Source organism: Phalacrocorax carbo, chromosome 13 (assembly GCF_963921805.1).
Source record: "Phalacrocorax carbo chromosome 13, bPhaCar2.1, whole genome shotgun sequence".
Lineage (NCBI taxonomy): Eukaryota > Metazoa > Chordata > Aves > Suliformes > Phalacrocoracidae > Phalacrocorax > Phalacrocorax carbo.
The window spans coordinates 9,342,815-9,361,579 of NC_087525.1; the positions used below are offsets into that span (position 1 = coordinate 9,342,815).

The following is an 18,765-nucleotide window of genomic DNA, read 5'->3' on the forward strand; positions in this document are numbered from 1 at the left end:
TTAATTACTGTTGTTATTATATGAGTAAATATATTATGGTCTGTGTTCTTAAATTCACACCAGCTCTCATCCTAATACATTGAATTTTACCGTACAACAGCTGGTACAAAGTAGTAGTAAGCAGAGTTTTGCAACTGTGCAAGGATATGCTCATTGATGAGTGTCTCTGAAAAAAAAAATCCTTCAAACTATAGTTTAACTGAAGTATTCTTGAGGTATGTCTCTCTCATGGCTAGGTTACTATATGTTGATTGCTAAAGAATGCAACTTAACCTTTCAGACAGATTTTGAAATCAGATGATGCCTTAAAATTAGCAACACTTCTGCACATCTTGAAATGCCCGTAGGATGTAAAGCACCCTACCCTGTAACTCTAACAACTGCCTTGGAGCACGGTTGCAATAGGCACGGGCAGTGATGGTGTTTAACTCCACAGGCACCCTGCAAGCATCCATCTGGATGCTGATGGGTCACAGATGGAAAATGAGTTTGGCGGCTCAGAGTCCTTAGGAGAAAACACTGAATTAGCAAGTTATGCTTTCTGAAAAAAAACCCAAACAAAACCTCTGGGGTTTTAATTCAATAGTCCTTGACTCCCTTAGTTGTGGAAGTTTCACACCAGGAGAAAGGTCACCTCTCAGCTAGCCATTAGGATTTTACCAGCTGAAGCTAGCATCTAAAATTCCACCTGCAAACTAAACAGCCAGGGATTTCAGAGCAGTGATGCTGATCTGCTCGTCCTGCCAACAAAGCAGGCAGCCTCGCATTCTGCATTGCGGTAGCTTTCTTAATGGTGCCAGAGAACTGCTCCCAGTGGAAGGCTTTAGACCAGTCCAAGGTTGGATTGACTGGGTGTGGATAATACTAGCAAGGTCCTCTTAGGACAGGTCGCACTCTGTAGTCTAGGTGGAGATTGAAAACTTCTGTCCCAGATTCAGTGGTTAACTGAGCATTTGTGGGCAACAAGTGTCTGTTTAAACCACCAGATGTGCTGTTATATAGAAGGACCTTTTCTCCAAACTGGGAGAACAATATACTTGTCCCTTCCACCCAAACACACCTCTGGCTGTTCAAACCCTGCTTTGTATGCCTACCTCCCTTACTTTGTCCAAAAGCCCTCAAAGAGAGAGACTGTCAGAAGGGAAGTGTGATTATAGTGAGGAATTATTGTATGTGATGGCATTTTTGTGAGATTAAAACCTAGTGTGAATCACTGGATGGGGCAAGTTCTTCTGTCTGAAAGAGGCAGTTTCAGATTTTATTTGGGGAATATGAACTGTAGGGCTGAATCCAAAGAGTGCTTCTAAAACTAGTCATTTAAATGGCTCCACAGGTGAATGTGTAATAATACTAACAGTAGCTTAGCTTGTGATTTGACAATAAACAGTGGCCTCTCCTCTTCATTTTACTAACATATGCAGTGTTTGGTGTGTAGACTACTCAACTTGGTAAAATTAAAATGCCATGAATAGCTAAGAACTTTTGCTGTTCCTCCTTCATAATGTTTTGACAGGGTGTCTGAAGTCCTGCCTGATGCATTTCAATTTTATTTTCTTACAGAGATGATGATAACAAAGAAAATTACCCGGACAATGCTGGTGTCTTAGAGGAAAGGCAGCTGCCTTTGCAAGATACTCAGCAGCACAAGCAGCAGGCGGTAATTGACTACACTCTAGAGCCTGAAATGGGCAACTTAAAGCTAAGAAAACCTAAGCCCATTGCAAAGCTAGAAAATGGAAAAAGCCATGAGGAAAGCCAGGTAAAAACCTAAATTTCCCAAGGGTAGGTTTATGGTTCAGTGTCTGAGCAAATATAGCTTTTGAAATGCAAAGTGGGACCCTGGTAATCCCTGATGTGACTGAGACTCCACAATAATCCACCGTGATTCTCAGGGACCTGGAGTCCCGGAACCCTCCTGTAATGACAGGCAATTTCTTTCAGCCAGGGAACTGCGGAGAGGGGTGTGTTGATAGCTCTTGCAACTGCTATCAGAAGCAAGTGGACAGCATAGCTGAAGATGTGCAAATATCTCTTTAGACTTCCTGTGACTGCTTGCACCAGATGTAAAAATCTTGGTAGCTGCAGCACTTGATTAGACTTTTTCTCTTTGTATATTTGATTGAGGATCTCTTGCACTGGTATTTTGGCTGCAAATGGAGAGATTTTCTACTTTCCCTTTAACTTTCTGGGTTTTTCTCATCTTTAAATAATAATCTATTCCAACACAGATTCTGGTACCTCTGCTCTTGTCTATAGGCTTCCCCAGGTTGAGCTGAGGGGAGCAGAACTGTAACTTTTTTAAAGGCGATAAAAGACGACTAGAAGTGAAGAAAGACTAGAAATGAACAGCACTTCTGCTGCTGCCTGTGGAGGTACATTGCTATGTAGACTCCAGAGTTACCACCTCCCAGCAGCTGCTGGAAGTGCCTCAGCTCTCCCCCAGTGCTTCCCAAGTTGGGTTTCATGTGCAGTGTAAGGGATAGAGCTCTGGTCCAGGTTCAACCCCTCAGCTAGAAATATTCTCATAACCAAGATAGTTGACGTTAATGTTGGTAGATTGCTGGCCTGTGGTAGGGACAAGGCCCAAGAGATGTCTGTGTTTGCATCTCTCCTTTGATGTATAATATATTTGGTTATTTTCTGTCTCTCCTCCCTTCTTGTTTGTGAATAGAAATTTGCGGAGTGCTTTCTGAAATGCTTTGAAGCCATTGTAGACCACGAATGATTTTGGTTCATTTTTTAAAGTTTAGAATGGGAGTTCATAATTTTGGATGGCATGTCTTACCTCCTAAGTGAGGAATATTCTTCTGAATCCCAGAGGAAAAAGTAAAAGCAGGTGGCATCCCAATGGTATTATCATAGTCTCTTTCAGAATATTAGTGTCAACTCTTGCCCTAATCTTCTTGCATGTTTTTGCTGGAGTTCATCCCTGAGATGAGGTAATAACTGCTGGGTTTTTTGTAACTGTATTGCATTACTAGGAAATGTTGTTTAGGCTGCAGGGAGATGAGATGTGCATGTTTATCGGGAGATAAGAAAAACGATAGGAAATTTTGCCCTATGAAGAGCAAGTGGAGGCGTATCAGGAAGAAGAGTCATAAACAGGACTAGATCTGTCTCATAGGCCATCTCTTGCTCTTTCAGCTACTTCCGAGTCTCCTGTCTGCCTGCTCCCTGTGTATGCCATCCCTGTGTCTCTCACCCAATGAAAGTGAACACAGCACAGAGTTCCTGCTTTATGGTATTTCACGTGGCCTGAAGAGGTTAACTGAAAATGTTGATATTCTTTCATGGGAAACTTTTCAAGTATATAATTAGACTGCCATAGAATACCAGTGCAACCTTGATATGCAGCCTCTGGAAGGAAAAATGGTATCAGGCAGATAAGTGTCACATGACTCAAGGGCTTGAATTAGGAAAGACAAAAGTGGTCCTGGACTGCCCCTGCTACCCATTGCTCCCACCACTGGCATACTGGAAGAGGTAGGATGTGTAGGCACTATTTTATATCACCTTTGATTTGATGGGAGTACTCAAGGAATGAGAGCTATTGTGCAGCTTTGAGTGTAATATAAAACACAAACACAAAGCAAACAACCCTCCGTAACAGGAACTCCACTTACTCCCAGAGGAACTTGTATCCTAGTGCTGTGGAAGTCTTTTCAATGGCTATCCTGTATCTCCACTGAGTTCAGTGGTGCTTGCTGTAGAGGACAGCAAGTCCAAGGACTTCTTGGAACAGTTTGCAGAAGGAAGCTGTTTTGGAGAAAGCATCTACCAAGCCCTTCATTTTGCATAGCCTTCATTCTCAGTGGTAAGGATGTGCATGCTCCTTGACCCTGAGTGCTTGCCTCGCTGCATCTTCAGCTACCTCAGGTGCTTTTGTTCTTAAAGAAATAAGTATCTGGCTCCTGGCTTTGTTAAATGTGCCTATGAAAAATGAGGCTCTGCTTGCAAAAGTGCTCTGCGAAGGGTTTGTTTCTGTGAGTGGGTTCTCATTGGGATCCTTGATGTGTTATGACCTCCCAAACTCTATTGCAGCTGTCTGGCTGCTCTAGTCATGAATGGGTAGGAACTGCTTCTCACCATTTTACCGCTGAAAGCAAAGTGCTGCTGTGTTGTTTCTAGTGGCTGTTGTTTATATGTATATTGCATGTTGTTATTATCTGGAAAAGTGGGCCAGACTGGTGCTTTGAAACACTGTGAAACACCTTGCCACCAAGCCACTCAATGAGATAACTGTACTTACAAGCAGCTGATGTTGAGCTGACGAACAGCAATATCTGAGTACATGCATTCATGAAAGAAAAGCATGATGATGAAACTGTTCATCTTCATTTTCCTGAGTTTATAGAAAGAGTGCTTTTTCAACAGCTTCCTCACTTCCCCAGACTGACTTCTCTGTGGCATCAGAAAGGAACAGTGACAATATTGCAGTGACAGTACCTCTTAAAGGTGTTGCTCTGATAAACCAAGGAAATGTTTGCTACTCGCTTCTATGTGTTATAAGCCCATGAGTTGCTTTTTTAGAAAATTGTCCCTTTAAGATCAGAATAAGCTATTGGGAGATAAATAAGTTTGTTGCATGTGTTGGAAGGATTAAAGTCTGTTTAGATGGGAACCAATTTTATGTGCCTTTCTACTAGTGGGAATCCAGGGGATTTCCCTTGTAGAAAGGCCCCTGAGAGGGAACAGACCTCCGTGTTCAAGTAGAGGAAAGATGTCCAACTTGGGGATTTTGATCTTCACAAGGCTCTCAGTCTGCTGAAGTGTGATTCCTGTGCCTCTGATTTTTTTGAAGCTAGTGTAGTACTGTAGTTTTGTACCCTAGGTCTTGATGAAGAAAAGGTTATTACATTTATAGTGATGATTAACAGGACCAAGTCTAACAGAAGTGCAGTACCAAGTGACTTCACTTGACCATCTATCAGCTGATAAAATGTCTCTAGAGTAAAGCTGTACCTTGGTTATCTCTTTGGGGACAGGAGCTGGGTATGGGGGCAGCTGTAACCTTTCCAAAGCATGGGAAGAGAGGTGGGCTGCTGGAATGTGATTATAGCGCTGTACTCCAGCTACTTGGTTTCATCCTTCCTATGGTTTCACGAGCTTCTTTAGCAATTCTGCAATGTTAATCTATAGAAAATCAAATTAATTAGAATTTATTTGACTTCAAGAGGTGAGGAAACGTATGCCAGAACATACTCTGGGAAGTCAGTGTGAGAACAGGCGGTGAGGAATGGAAAGTCTGCTTTCCATGTCTAATCCTTTCTCCTGTCACTCACCCTTGATGCACAGTCATGAATATAGATTTTTAAATGAGTCATCCTCAAATTCCTTATTGATTCTGAGACATACTTATAAAGTGACACTAAATATGCTAGCTAATAGATAGAGACAGTAAAAGTTCAGTTTTAAAGTCATATTATCAAGGTAAATGACTATAAAAATGAAATGGTGGCTTGACAATCAGTGCCTAGAAATGGGAATACTGAAAACTGCTGTATGAAATTTTGTATTTTGAGTATAAATTAAATGAGCAAATTGCATGGCTTTCAAAGAACTTCCAGTAATTTGACATTAAAATTGTGGTTTTAAATGTACTGGAATCAAAACAACAGCCCCAATATTAAAGCATTCGCCACCCAAACCCATGAATGTATCAGGTAGTCTGCAAATTCCACTTCAGTTTTCAGGTGTACTCTATGTTTAAACCATACCTCCCATCATGGATTAAATCTGTTCAATTCACTGTCCATCAGCTGAACCTGCTTATTTTCTTGTGTGGACTGGCATTTTCAGGAGGGGTAGGAAGCACTTCTGCTCAGGACTTCAGTCCTGGCCAGTTTCCGTACTGACACAGCACCATGAGGTATGCCAGGGCTGCGAACCCAAATGCTGGTGTGGTATTTTCATGGCGCTTGCATTCAAAGAGAGACTGAAGTCTTTGTGTGTTGGATAAAGCGTATGAAGGGTGCAAGACACTTTGAGGAGTTCAAGAGCAGATAAAGCTGCTGCATAAACACATCAAAAGTTTGTATACCTGTACTGTAATACAGATGCTCGGTCAGAGATGGGTTTTGACACCCTGTGATTTTTTTTAAGGAAAATAGATTTTAAAAAAAATTTAACTTTGTGAAACAGAAGCTGATTTATCTCAACATGTGTATCCATGATGGTAATTTTTGGCTGCTTCCAAACCCACATATTATTTTCTGTACAAAGCAAATGTCATGGTAGTGATTATGCAGCAATAAGTCTTCTCGGCAATACCTGGAGATTTCCCTTTTCACAGACTGGTTTCCAGATGCAGGCTCATTGTAGCAGCTTCACTTTTGGTAGTGAACAAGAAACAAAAATGTGATAGAAGACAGCACTGTACTGTTGAATGCCTTTGACACATCAGGAATGGGTTTCACTGTTCTTAAGAAATAGAGGTCCCATCAAGAGTGTTTCCCTAGGGTTGCTCTTTAACATCCTAATGACATAACTTAGGAACAACAACAACAAAGAAAAAAGAAAAAAAAAAAAAGAAAAAAACAACCAAAACCCACCCAAGTCTTCAAACACCAGACCTGCAAGTGAGCACTTACATCTATCATATATTCTTGTCCTCATCTTTCGCTTTCATTTAGCAGAAAATGTCTTGAATTGCTGTGGGTTTTTTTGCTGATATTGGAGAGGGGTATTTGTTTTCTTTTTACCTGCAGTAACAGGTTTTGTGGTCAACTTCTGAAGTTAAGCACATCTAAGCATAAATGTTGAGGATGTTGCAAGATCTCTAGACTAGTATAAGTCAATGGCTGTTACCTCTTTTGGTATTTTATTGTATCCTCAATCTCCATATAGTCATATGAGGGCGTAAAAAGTGGGATTCAAATCCTAACTAGAAATCTCCCCTAATGATGCTACTACAGACATAAGAAAGTCATCTCCTGAACTCCAGTGTCCTGACCTCTCCCCTCTATCCCCCAGTATACATCCCTCAGATTTATAAATAATACAAATTTCCAGTTTCAGTTCCAGAGGTTTTTCTGAGATCTGATTTGTAGTCTTCCTATGTGTCTCTTTGAGAAAGAATATTTTCAGTATGCAACACAGTGATGATGCAGAATCCTTTATTTCAGCTTTGCTGATGCCAATATAGAAGTTAGATTTTTTTTTTTTTAGAGAATATAGTGTTATTCTTTCTACTTTCTGTCATGTCTGATACCTAGCAAAATGTAATCCGGTCCCTACAAGAGATTCTAAGCATGGATGAGGAAAATGCCTGTTCTACCTGGAGACCATCAAACCACTGAAGATTTCTGAGCAAATAAAATAAGCTGGTTCAATCTACTTCTACCTTCAACTTTAATGAAAACTGTTGTGTTGACCTGTTTACTCCCCAAGAGCACGTGATCACTTTTATATAAGTAGGGGAAAGTAATGTTAAGATAGTAATGGAAAAACTAGAGCAGTTGCAGAAAACTGCTGTCCATTTGTAACCTGAATCGTTATTACCATTTTTGGGTAGAATATAATTCATTCAATGCTCAACTGTGTTAGACAGACATGGGGAGAGGGGGAGACGTCTTCTCTGGAAGGCTCTGAAGGAGAAAGGGTAACAAAAGCAAGAGCAACGCTAGTCAGTTGAACAAAGCTTTCACTCCTTTTGCCCTGACAGCACCAGAGCTTCATAACATCTAGTCTGAAAAAGACAGTCTCTGTTTTGGAGGTCTGTTTTGGAAATTTGCCCCTTGTCCGTAGTAAGTATGGATGGAAAGCTCGATTAGCCTCTGCTGGGTCAGTCCTACTGCAGTGGCTGATACCAAAGCAAACTAATTTAATGTTAGCACAGGTCTCTCCAACTGGCAGGGAAGGTACTTGCAGCCCCAGGGCAGACCTACACTTCATAAATGCAGTGCGGACATACCCCACAGATGGACGTGTGTGTGAGAGTTAATGCATGGCTGCTTCCTCCTGGGTGCCTCCCATCACGACGGTGACAGCTGACTCTGTAGCAATAGATTTCAACACTCTCTTTAGACTCATGTCATAGACTAAGTAGGAGAAATGAATGTTCACTTATCCAACAAATATCCGATAGTTAAAATGTCATCAGGGAGAGGAAGTAAAATGCCAGTGATCAGATTCCCCCCTCCCCCCATGATCAAGGCCTTAGTCATTCATCATTAATTTTGAGAAGTGGGCAGTGAATATTTCTCCTGAGAGGAGACCATTTGGACAACATTCTTAAGTTTAAAAATTGTATAAAGTTGACAATTTTATACAAGTGTAATTTATTTTTGTTTAAATACAGTATATCTCTAAACAAGATTAATTAATTACCCCTTTGCAATGCAAGGGAGATGATATAACCCATTTTATAGGTAAGGAAGTTAAGAAGTGCTGAACACATCTTGTCACAGCCCTACAACTGGTTTTTGAAAGCTTGGAGTAAAATGCATACCTTTCTAATTGCTACTCCCTTCCTCAATTTGTTGGACTAAATTGGCTTTGTTTTAATTTTGTGTGTGGCACGTTGGCTGATGTGACTTGTTTGTCCTCACTGCCTTTCACTCCTCCTGCAGTAATACCCTGTTCATAAAGATATGTGTATGCTAGGGAAGGGAAAGAGCAAAAGGAAGAAGGAAGCTGGTTAAACCTTACAAATCTTATTTAAGTGAACCGCATTTGCTTTTGTCAGCCAAAATTTTTCTGATGATGCTCAAGTAATAAAATATTACTGACATGTGAGTAAATAATTTCAAATGAAATATGAAAGTATATATAAGAAAAAAAATATTGAACTCTGCGTAGCACCTTTTCTCTCAGAAGCTGACATCTGTTATCTAACTAATAAACAGAAAATGGGTTACAGTCTGCTTTAGTTTCAAAAAATGTTTTACAGTAGAAGAAGATACTACTTTGTTCAGAACCTTTTCTAGTCTGTGCTTTCCAGTTGTTTCCAAATTATTGCCAAAAAAATAATAAAGAACCACAATCAGCATCCTGTCTCATGGAGCTATTTTTTTCTTAGCAAAATATTCAGCTAGGCCTGATTGGTACTGATGGGGCATTCAACTCTGGGGTTTTTTTTTTTTGCCTTGTGCAGGAGCTGGAAAGCACAATACCAGGCCTCTCAGAGTGGCAGGAGAAGGCTGGATCCTCAGGTGATGACAATGCACAGAACATGGCTTTCAGATGCCAGGAAGCAGTCGTGAGATTTCAACCAAGGTAAGCCTTGGGATAAGACAGCGCATTTCACTTCTGATTAACTGTAGGAAAGGCTAATTCATTTGCTGCCTTTTGTATCAAATATTCAGGCTCCTGTCTCCTATTGGCAGTTGTATACTGTATTAATAACCTAGAACTGTTTGGAGAAAGTGAAAGGGATGAAGATGATAATGCTGATGTCATCATTCTTTAAGACCCTTGTATTTCAAGCAGGAAGAACATCCTTAGTTCAGAAACTTCAATTCCTCTCTGCCAAGTTTCAAAAATATCTTGGCACTCTTTTTCCTTTCCTCCCTGTGCTGACTTGCCTCAGTATTTGTCACAGTTGTATTCTCTCTGAGAAATGGGAATGCTAGATGATCCCTGAGGTCCCTTCCAACCTGTGATTCTGTGATTGGGAATCCGCACACCTGATTTTAGCATAGGTATGCATTTACGTACAGTTTAGACCCAAGGTGCTGTTTAACTGTGCTTGTTCCAGTGCTGTGAAGGGTATGGGGTGTTCGGGTCAGGCATTAGCTGAATCTTGATGGCAGGTAACTCCTGTTACTCATGGAGTAACTCAGCTCTGGTATCTATTGCAAGTCACAGTTCCTCCTCCAATCCTTAATGGCTGTGCAAAACGCTAGATATGGGGTTTCAACTCACCCAGCTGACCCAATCTATCAGGGATGGTGTGTCCTAAGAGTAAGATTTAGCTCTTACTGACAGGCTTGGACTGTGTAAGATCATGCTCTTCACAGCCACCAGGTTTTGGGCACTACTTTACAAATTTCTCATGCTCAGGTGCTGGTCTGGCTTTGCTGTGCATGTAGAGTTTCAGGCAGGTGAGCCAGGTCTCTGCTCTCTCTTCTCTGCCTCAAGGTGCATGACAGCCTTGGCGCTGTGTGGCAGAGGCTCTGGCTCTCTTTGGAGGGACTGGAGCAGCAGCTGTACATCCCTGGGATGCTCAGTGGGTCATGGCATGGGTAGTTGACATACAGAGCTCATTGCCTCCAAGGTCTGTTTCAAGTCAGGACTAGGTTAGTAGTGACAGTTGCCATCCAATGGCAGTTTAGTGCCTTAAGTGAAATTAACTTCTTGCCTTCACCGCAGCTTTTAGATGGCAACATTGTAAATGATATTAATTTGTGCTCCCAAAGGAAGCATTTAATTAGCTTTCACAAAGAACTGCTTTCACCCTCCAATGCTTGTATCTGCAGTTGAGACACTGAAAAGTCCTGAATCTCAGAAAGTGTTTCTAATTAGCCCCAGCCTAGGAAGCCTGCCTTCTCTTTTTCTGGCATTCTTTATGCTAGGAAAAGTCACATGGATATTTTGTAAAGAAGAGCACAGTGAGTTTGGTATCAAAGAGTTAGAGCTACCTAGTGGCTCTGTTGGTAGGAGGTCTGTGTACGGGTAGATAATGAAATAACATTGGTTAGTTTTGATGGAAGAAACATGGACTTTAAAGATAAGAACTAGAGTAGAGTGTGCATGAATAAAACAGTAACCACAGCAAAGTTCCTCTGTCCACTTCAACAGTTTGGCCTGTTTAGTTTGCCTGGTATTAAACATTTTTCACTGCATTATTTATTCCTGTTTAACACCAGGGTAGCTCCTTAGGAAGCCTGCTGTCCACAAGTACTAAATTTGTTAAATAATGGTACCTGGATTTACCATGTCAAGAGCTGTGAAATGATAGTGATAAAATCTCAGCTCTGGCCATGTCTTAGTTTTGTTATATTACAACAAAATAGAGGTGACTTTACTCCCAAAGGAGTAAAGGAACTTGAAACATGGAGTAAACGAGCATTAACATATGGCCCCATGCCTCATACACACACTTTACTTTGTCTTAGCTGTCCTTGGAAAAAACATTCCCACCACCCAGCTGGGGCAGGGGACTTTGAATTATATATGCTAAAGTTACCACTTTCAGTTTGAGAGCCACTGTGTCTGGTGGCTCCTTTTAAGGGTCACCAGCATCTTGCCCCATCCCTCTGCCGTCAGTCAGCCTTGATAGAGCCAGAGCATTCACGTGCCCATGTCTCAGCTGATGCAGGTCACTGGCTGCTGCATCAGGATCACAGATCTGGCTCATGGAACAGGCTGTGAAACATAGCTGCCAGGGTGTGACACTTTGCCTTGTTTTCTGCCTTTCTGTTCTGGGACATGGCAAAGGTTAAGCGTTCAGTCTTGATGGCAGGCACCAATCATAGATAGATTTTGACAGAACACATCTGCTAGCTTCATAAAGCTTGAGTTTCACTATCTTCCACCCTGTTTTTGCTAGGTTACTGTAAAATTAGCAATGCTTTGAAACACTACCTCTGCCTGGGATCCCTAACTCATAGACCAAAATCTTTCTGCTCTTTTGGAGAAAAGGAGATAGCCACACTGCTGCAGGGGTGCCACCGGGTAGGGTCTTCTGTCTATCAGGTGTGAGTGCGGAGGATAGGAAAAGAAGGATTAATTTCTGTCTCATACTAAGTAGCAAGGTTGATTATTTCTAGTGCAGCTTGTTGTACCTTCTGCTTTAATTTAGTTTCTGCAGACTGCTATAGTTCTGCCACCAGGCGTATTGGAGTTTAAAGATCTAAATGCCTCTGAACCGTGCAGAGTTCTTAAAAAATCTGTTCTAGTGAGTGTGGGGCGTCTAAAACCAGGATAGTTTTAATCTGTCTGAATATGGATTAAAAAATACTGAGATATGAAAAACTTTTCAGTACAGTCCCTGTTACGTAGAACAATCAAAATTCAGGGTAACCTAAAAAGGAATGCTCATAAACAGATACGTGACAGAGAACAGAACAGGCAATATAAGACAAAAAATCTACAGAAATATGACCCATAAGTATATGTGTTAATTGGTTCTTGGGGGAGTACTTTCATTTTACAATAACCACTGCAGCGGTGATAGAAAAGTTTTAGTGGGATTTGGGGGAAATGGGAGAATAGTCTTGGTGAAGGGGTTTACAGTCAGAAGAATGAGGGAATACTCTCTTGTTCTTGGCTAAGCTACACCTGACCTGTGAATCAAGGATTTAAATTTCAGGAGGTATTTTTAGTGCATGGTTTATGAACTTCAGCATCAATTTAGAATGCGAAATGCCATCTGCATGGAAGGAAACCTTTACATTTTATTAGAAGACCATGAATTTCTAATACCATTGCTAGTGATTACAATGAATACTGCTCTAGTCATTGGGTGTCATTGGGTTGGGATAAGAGTGTAATATAATCTGCACCTTTGGGAGATAAAAGTTATATGCAGGTCCCAGGAACAAATGTTACAATAAAGAAAATTGCCCTTTTTAAAGCAGAGAATAGGGAAGTCAGTATGGAACAATACATATGATTACACAAAGCTGCTCTTACTGACTTCCTTCTCAAAGGCAATCAGCAAAACTGATGTGGATTACAGAGCTGTATATGCTGTTACCTGAATAGAGGATGGTGTTTTCTTCAGGTACCTGTGACACAGAGAGGGGGCTGAAATGTAGGACTCTTGGGTGGCGGGAATGTCAGTGTTTCAGAGAAGGCTGCATTCCAAGTCAGTGTGGGAACTACACTTTGGGTTTTTTTAAGTTTTCTGCCAAAGAAAAAAAATCCTGCAATTTTCCCCTCTTCCCCGTTCCCCAAATAAAATGGGAATGGAGTGGTTTCATTTAGTAGGACTCATCTGGTCCCTGGGTTGCAGAGGCTGTAGGGTGGCAGTTGCTGTCAGACCTATAACTGTTGTCCAGAAAAACCTGAAATACTGGGAGTCCTGGGATGCCCTGAATCTTGGGCTTAGCCAGTCTCCCAGGGTTTCTGTGCCTCCTATGATGGAGGTGAAGCTCTAGTGAGGCTTTCAGTACTTAAGTTTTCAAGGCAAGTAGCTTTTGAGAGTGCAGTTCAGGTGGGGACTCGTAGTTTCCACGTTTTCTGCTGAACAGCTACTACTCAGGGATGCGTGGGAGGGAACAGGGAAGCTGCAGAAGTGCTGATGTCCCTGCGCCATATGGTGGACCCATGCGGGTGAGGCAGAGCTTGTGAGGCTGCATTCCCACACAGGCAGCCAAGAGAGCTGGGAGAAAACTTGGCCAGGTTCCCTCTGAGTCCTGCCTCAGACCTGACAGAAATTCATCACGACCAGTATGTGTCTGTGAATAGCTCTCTGTCAGCAAATCAAGATTTGCTGATGAAACTTTGCTTTGCTGGGAAATCATTGACCAGTTCAAAAGAACAGTTTCTTCAGGAATCTTTATATTAAAATGTTGGTGTTTATGGTTCCAATTATACCTCTTGTGTCAAGGCATGGAAAGTCACGGAACATGCTCTTGGGTTGCAATGCACTTAAAGAAATAAAAAAAAAAAAAAAGAAAGAAAAAGGCAGGGCGGGGAAAGAACAGAGGGGCCAAAAAAAAAAAAAAAGCATCCTACTGTAGCCCAAGTAAGGTCTGTGCCTTATGGGGCTCGTAACAAGAAAAACAAGTGTGGTTGTCCCCAGCCAGCCTTTACTTAACTGCTGTGATTGATAAGACAGGCACTGCTATGCTGGCTTTGCGTCTGGCTGCTTATTCCAGCATTCAGGGACTGCCCAAGGAGTAGCTAGCCTAGGATGTATCCAAACAGCGTTGGGCCCTTAATAGTGTTGTTTCTTTCACTGCAAGTGTGCACTTTGTTAATGCAAAAGCCTGTTGCAGGTCTGTATTGCTTTGTAAGGATTCATAGGCATGCTTTTGAAACCTTCGCCTGGAATCTGATATTAAGGTGGTGACTATGTTTGAATTTCATAATGCTTTTTGCTATTTGTGGAAGTCTCAGAAAGGACCTTTTTGTTTTCCTGGCACAGAGATGTGTTGGTTGTGGGGTCTGCCTTTCTGAGAACTCAGGTGATGCAACCTCTGGGTAGGCTGAATCAGTCCTCTAATGCTGTCCTGAGGCTACCCTTTCTGAGCTAAGCTGGGAGGCCACCCTCACGGTGGGGAGGGGAAAACTGAGTGCTAGACTGGAGACAGGGAAGGAGTATTGGGCCAGGATAGACTGAAAGTGAATCTGGAGAAGGGGTTTCATCCCACAGCACAGTGTGTGGTTTGCTTGCCAGGATTTATCCTGGCAGCACTAACGCATTAGTTGGCCCAGGACACTGGGCGCATGTGGCACTGTGGTGCATAAACATGTCAGTCTCCTGAGGATGGGGTTGGTGTAATCCAGGGTTGGAGTGGATTGAGATTTGCAAATTACAGAATGTAATGCTCCTTTCTGGGTTTAGTCTGTGAAATAAGAAGTGAATTTGCTTAGGTTATCTTTAAACATTTTTCCTAGTTTTTAAAATGGTGTGCTTTTATTTGAATTTTATGCAAGTTTAGAAGTGATATCATGTGTAATTCAATAATTCACACATTCTGGTCTGTTTTTTAAACAGCTCACTACTCAAGCAAATTGATCTTCCCCTTGAAGTCTGGTAGAAGCTATGTTATGAACATTAGTATTTAATTTTTTTTTGTTGTGTCCACAAGCCTCAAATGTACATGTTACTGGGTTGCATCTTTGCCATTTGTTTGATGCTCTGCCAAAGCCAGAGTTACCAGTCTATAGGGAGGGTTAGAGATCAGGCCTTTCATATTTTATAAAGAATGATTCAGCATATATTTGAGTAATAGCCACAGAGAGAATTCCATTTTCATTATTTTACATTCTGTACATTATACAAATTAAAGGTTGCCTGCAATTATTCAAAATTTCAGCTAAGGCTTAAAATAAGTTTAATGTACTCGGCACAGATAGAAAATGGGGGCTTGTTCCTGCTGCTTTTGAAGTTAATGGATATTTTGTGATTGACATTTAATGACAGTAGGATCCAACCCATAGCTATTAAATTGTAAGCCCTTTGTTGCCTGGTGACAATCAGATAACTTGCATTTGCCTAGCAGAGCAGTTAGTCTTGGTGAAAACAAAAAAGCACACCCCAAATCTCTCTATACAGAGTAAGATCAACTCAGCATACATCTGTGACTGTTAATGTAAATGGTCATCACACAAAAATGGTTACACACCTTAATGATTTCAGTATCTTCAGAATCCAAAGAGTGCAAAACTAAGAACATCTTACTCCAGTATTTTTAGTGAAAAAGAAACAGTAAAATGCAAGACTCCTGCATCCCTGAAACAGCAGACAAGAGGATCATCCTGAATGAGAAAGAGGTGGTACTTGAGGGGTGCTGTAAACATTTTACTCTCCAGAGTGCAAGTCTCATGAGTGATAAGGCTGTGAATTGTGTAGAACTTCATATGTAAGAACTTCATATGTAAGAACTTCTTATGTAAGAACTGCTGCTAGCATTTAGTTCTTTGTTTTCTTTTTTTAAGGAGAGTTCACATTTGCTGTGTGCTATGTGCCCTGAAAGGAGTCATCCAAATGAATACCAGAAGTGTACAAATCTGACATGTGTCCTTTTCTTCCCTTCCTTTATGTCTAGCTCTAGTTCAATGCAATAAGTCACTCTAGATATTTTTAATTCATTTGTGAATTAATTCTTCAGCTGTTTGCAGCCTCAGAGGTCCTTCCTTACATGTTATTAAACCAAACTATAAATATTTGACTCTCTCCTATTAAATGAGTACTTTTGCTCTCCTCATGCTTTTTCTCAGTTTCCTTTAACTCTCTTCTGCTGCCCCATACTGTCCTCTCTGCTGCCTAAAAGCTAGAGATTGGTTGTTAGGCATTAACCTTTTTGCTTCTGTAACTCTATTTTCCTTCTGTTCTCTTCACATTATGGAGACATTTGCTATTCAGTTTCAGGCAAGATGGCGGAAAGGATTTATCTGTGGAGAGCTACAAAGAGAGGTTGTTAGGACCTTACACAACAGTCAGCCAAGGCACCTTGCTGCTTAAGTACCTCCAGAAATCACTCCTGGTCATGTACCGTGTAACTGGAGGGAGGTGCAGGCTGGCTGGCCTGTGAGGCCTCCCATTCTGGTGCTAGATGTACCACCACCAAAATGACTTATTTGGTTCCTACGTGAATTGCACACCTTGGATCCTGTTTGGAGGCAAGTGGTAGCTACACCAAGGTGAACAATCTAATATGTCTATTTTGTTAAGGAAATTGGTGTATCCATCATTTTAGTCTTTAAATGCTTAATAGATCTATGAAGAACTACAACAAAGGCCTGTGCATCTGTACTGGTTTTGAGGTCTCTAGAGACTTTTAAAACTATTTGGTTTTGCTGGGATGACTGAATACAATAGGTTGAAAAATATGAATTATTTTGTCCAAAGGAATCTGGGGTTTGTGTTAGTTTTGATCATGCCTGTGAGCGAGTCTCACAGGGGCCAGCAAATATTGCCACCTTATCAGCAATGAGAGATCTCATTTTCTGGGACAGCAATAGTTTTCTTGCTTCAGCTGAGTTGTGAATCAGCTTGTGATACACCCATGCCAGGCTTCAAAGTTGAGTGTGGAAAGCCTCTGTTTGCTCTAGGGAAGGGCGGAGCTGTGGTATGAGGCCGTTCAGGTTGCTCACCTAATCCATGGGAAGTTCTTCTTAGGCTTCAGGTTCATTCCTTGGTAGAGTGAATTTTAACTAATCCTGAAGATGGTAGGCCTTAGGCCATGACCACATCTGCCTGGATGGGGTGTAGTTGTCTTATTAGCCATAGTAAGAGGGAGGAGGTTTTCCCCTTGCTGGTCCAGGACCTTTCTTTCCTATTTCCATGTGGAGAAGCAGTGATACACTGAGGAAAAACCGATGGTATGGACACCTCTGATGTCTGCAAAGTGACATTCATTAGAAAATGTGGACATCTGTCTTGCTCAAAGGATTTCCAGCTCCTCATGAGAGTCCCTTGGGTCTTTGTGAAATTTGCAAAACAGAAAGTTGAAGATTGGGAGCTGAAATACCATCAAATGTAAATATGGAAAGTGTTATTCTTTACAGCTCTGATACAGGAAAATTCTTGTTTCTGACTTAAAGCATGTGAGACAAATCGTGCTTAGATTTAAACACATGTTTGAGCTTTTTCTTGGCTTTAACCAAGATCATCAAGATACTCAGAGATGATCATGCTTCTGTAGAACTTTTTCTGTGTGACAGTGAGCCTGGATTTTAATGTCATAGTTTGTAGGACCTCATTCACAGTTTAAATATATTATTTAGGATTCCAGTAAATTCAGTAAATCCAGTAAAAGTCCAGTAAAATGTTTTGAATGAGGTGTAAAATACAGATGAAGCTTCCATACTTCCAACTGTTATTTTTTTAATAAAACAACTTTATCCCATAACTTGCAGCTTTTGTACAGACATGATGGAAAGTTTGAAATATTTGCAGCACAGATAAACAATCTATTGAGTAAAAATTCTTGTTTTGTTTTGTTTTGTAGAATAGACCAGAACACATGCACTTTACCAGAAGAAGAAACTGAGCAATTTAACAGCTTAAATGAGGTAAGCATAAGCAAAAATTGAAATATGATGTTACAAATTTTGAATTAAATGTTTGGTTTTTGTTAATTCTAAGGTCTTGGAATAATTTAATCTCTGGAGGATCTTAGGTTAGCTTTCTAATGAATCATTCTAGTCATGTTGTTGTAGAAAAATTTATAAACGTGGATTGAGAGTGCTCTAATAGTTTAAAAGCCAGAAGCAAGAGATTTAAAAAATATTTTAAGTCAACTTCAAGCTGCTTTCTCTTTGTGCTCAGAAAGGAATTAAATATTCAATATTGACTGAGTGAAATGCCATCTTTCAAGAACATTTGATTTTTTCCTCATATTACAGCTCAAATGTGTTCAGCTATCAGTTATGTTTTGTTTAAAAATAAGGAGTTCTCAAGGTTGCTACATCCTGCATAAATAAACTATGAAGAGTACAGTGTAGTCTAAAGGGTACTCTTGTAAGATGGGAGGAGAGGAGGATTGGAGTGAAGAGAGGAAACAAGGAAAGCCAAATGACACCTATGACACTTGAAACAAGAGCTGTTTTCACAGGGATTATGCCAGGAGAATGATGTGAGACTAAAGCACAAAGAAGCTGTTTGTGTGGTCCTGTCAAACGATGGATGAGCCTGGGCTAGATTCTCACCGTCAGCTATATACTGGAGGCCAGAAACAAGCTTTGCAATTACTCAGAGTGGGAAACATTATAAAGCATATCGCACAAACAAGGGTATCTGCATAGTAGCATAGAGTATGCTTACATACTGCAAGGGCAGTGAACAACGCTGGACTTAAACAAGGAACAGATAATATTTTTAAGTGTAGACCAAGACAACAGAACAACAGAAGCAGAAGGAAAAAAGGGCTGGGGGGAAGGGAAGGCCATTCCTGCCAAACCATGCAAAAACCGGCTTTGTTTCCATAATGAGCCAGAGAACATCTATGTCTATTAATAGATGCCTGACTTTCATTAGGAGAAAACCATAACGTGTCCTTTTAAAGGAATTCAGACTTAAGCTTCTCCTTACAATGAATTATTTCCTGTGCATTTGTGTCATTGCTGTGCAGCTCACTACTGAAAATCTCAATGCTGACTAGTACGGCACACTCCATGACCTATATAAGGGAGTATACTCAGCCTCTG

The 18,765-nt window shown here is 40.9% G+C and overlaps 1 protein-coding gene across 1 annotated transcript in view; it reads left to right on the plus strand.

The window, feature by feature from the left end:
- FAM13C (family with sequence similarity 13 member C) overlaps window positions 1-18,765 on the plus strand; it is a 133,395-nt gene that overhangs the window by 80,042 nt on the left and 34,588 nt on the right. The window contains exons 9-11 of the mRNA XM_064464779.1: window positions 1,561-1,759; window positions 9,095-9,216; window positions 17,568-17,631. Coding sequence (XP_064320849.1) covers window positions 1,561-1,759; window positions 9,095-9,216; window positions 17,568-17,631 — 385 coding nt within the window. The remainder of the gene's footprint in view (window positions 1-1,560; window positions 1,760-9,094; window positions 9,217-17,567; window positions 17,632-18,765) is intronic.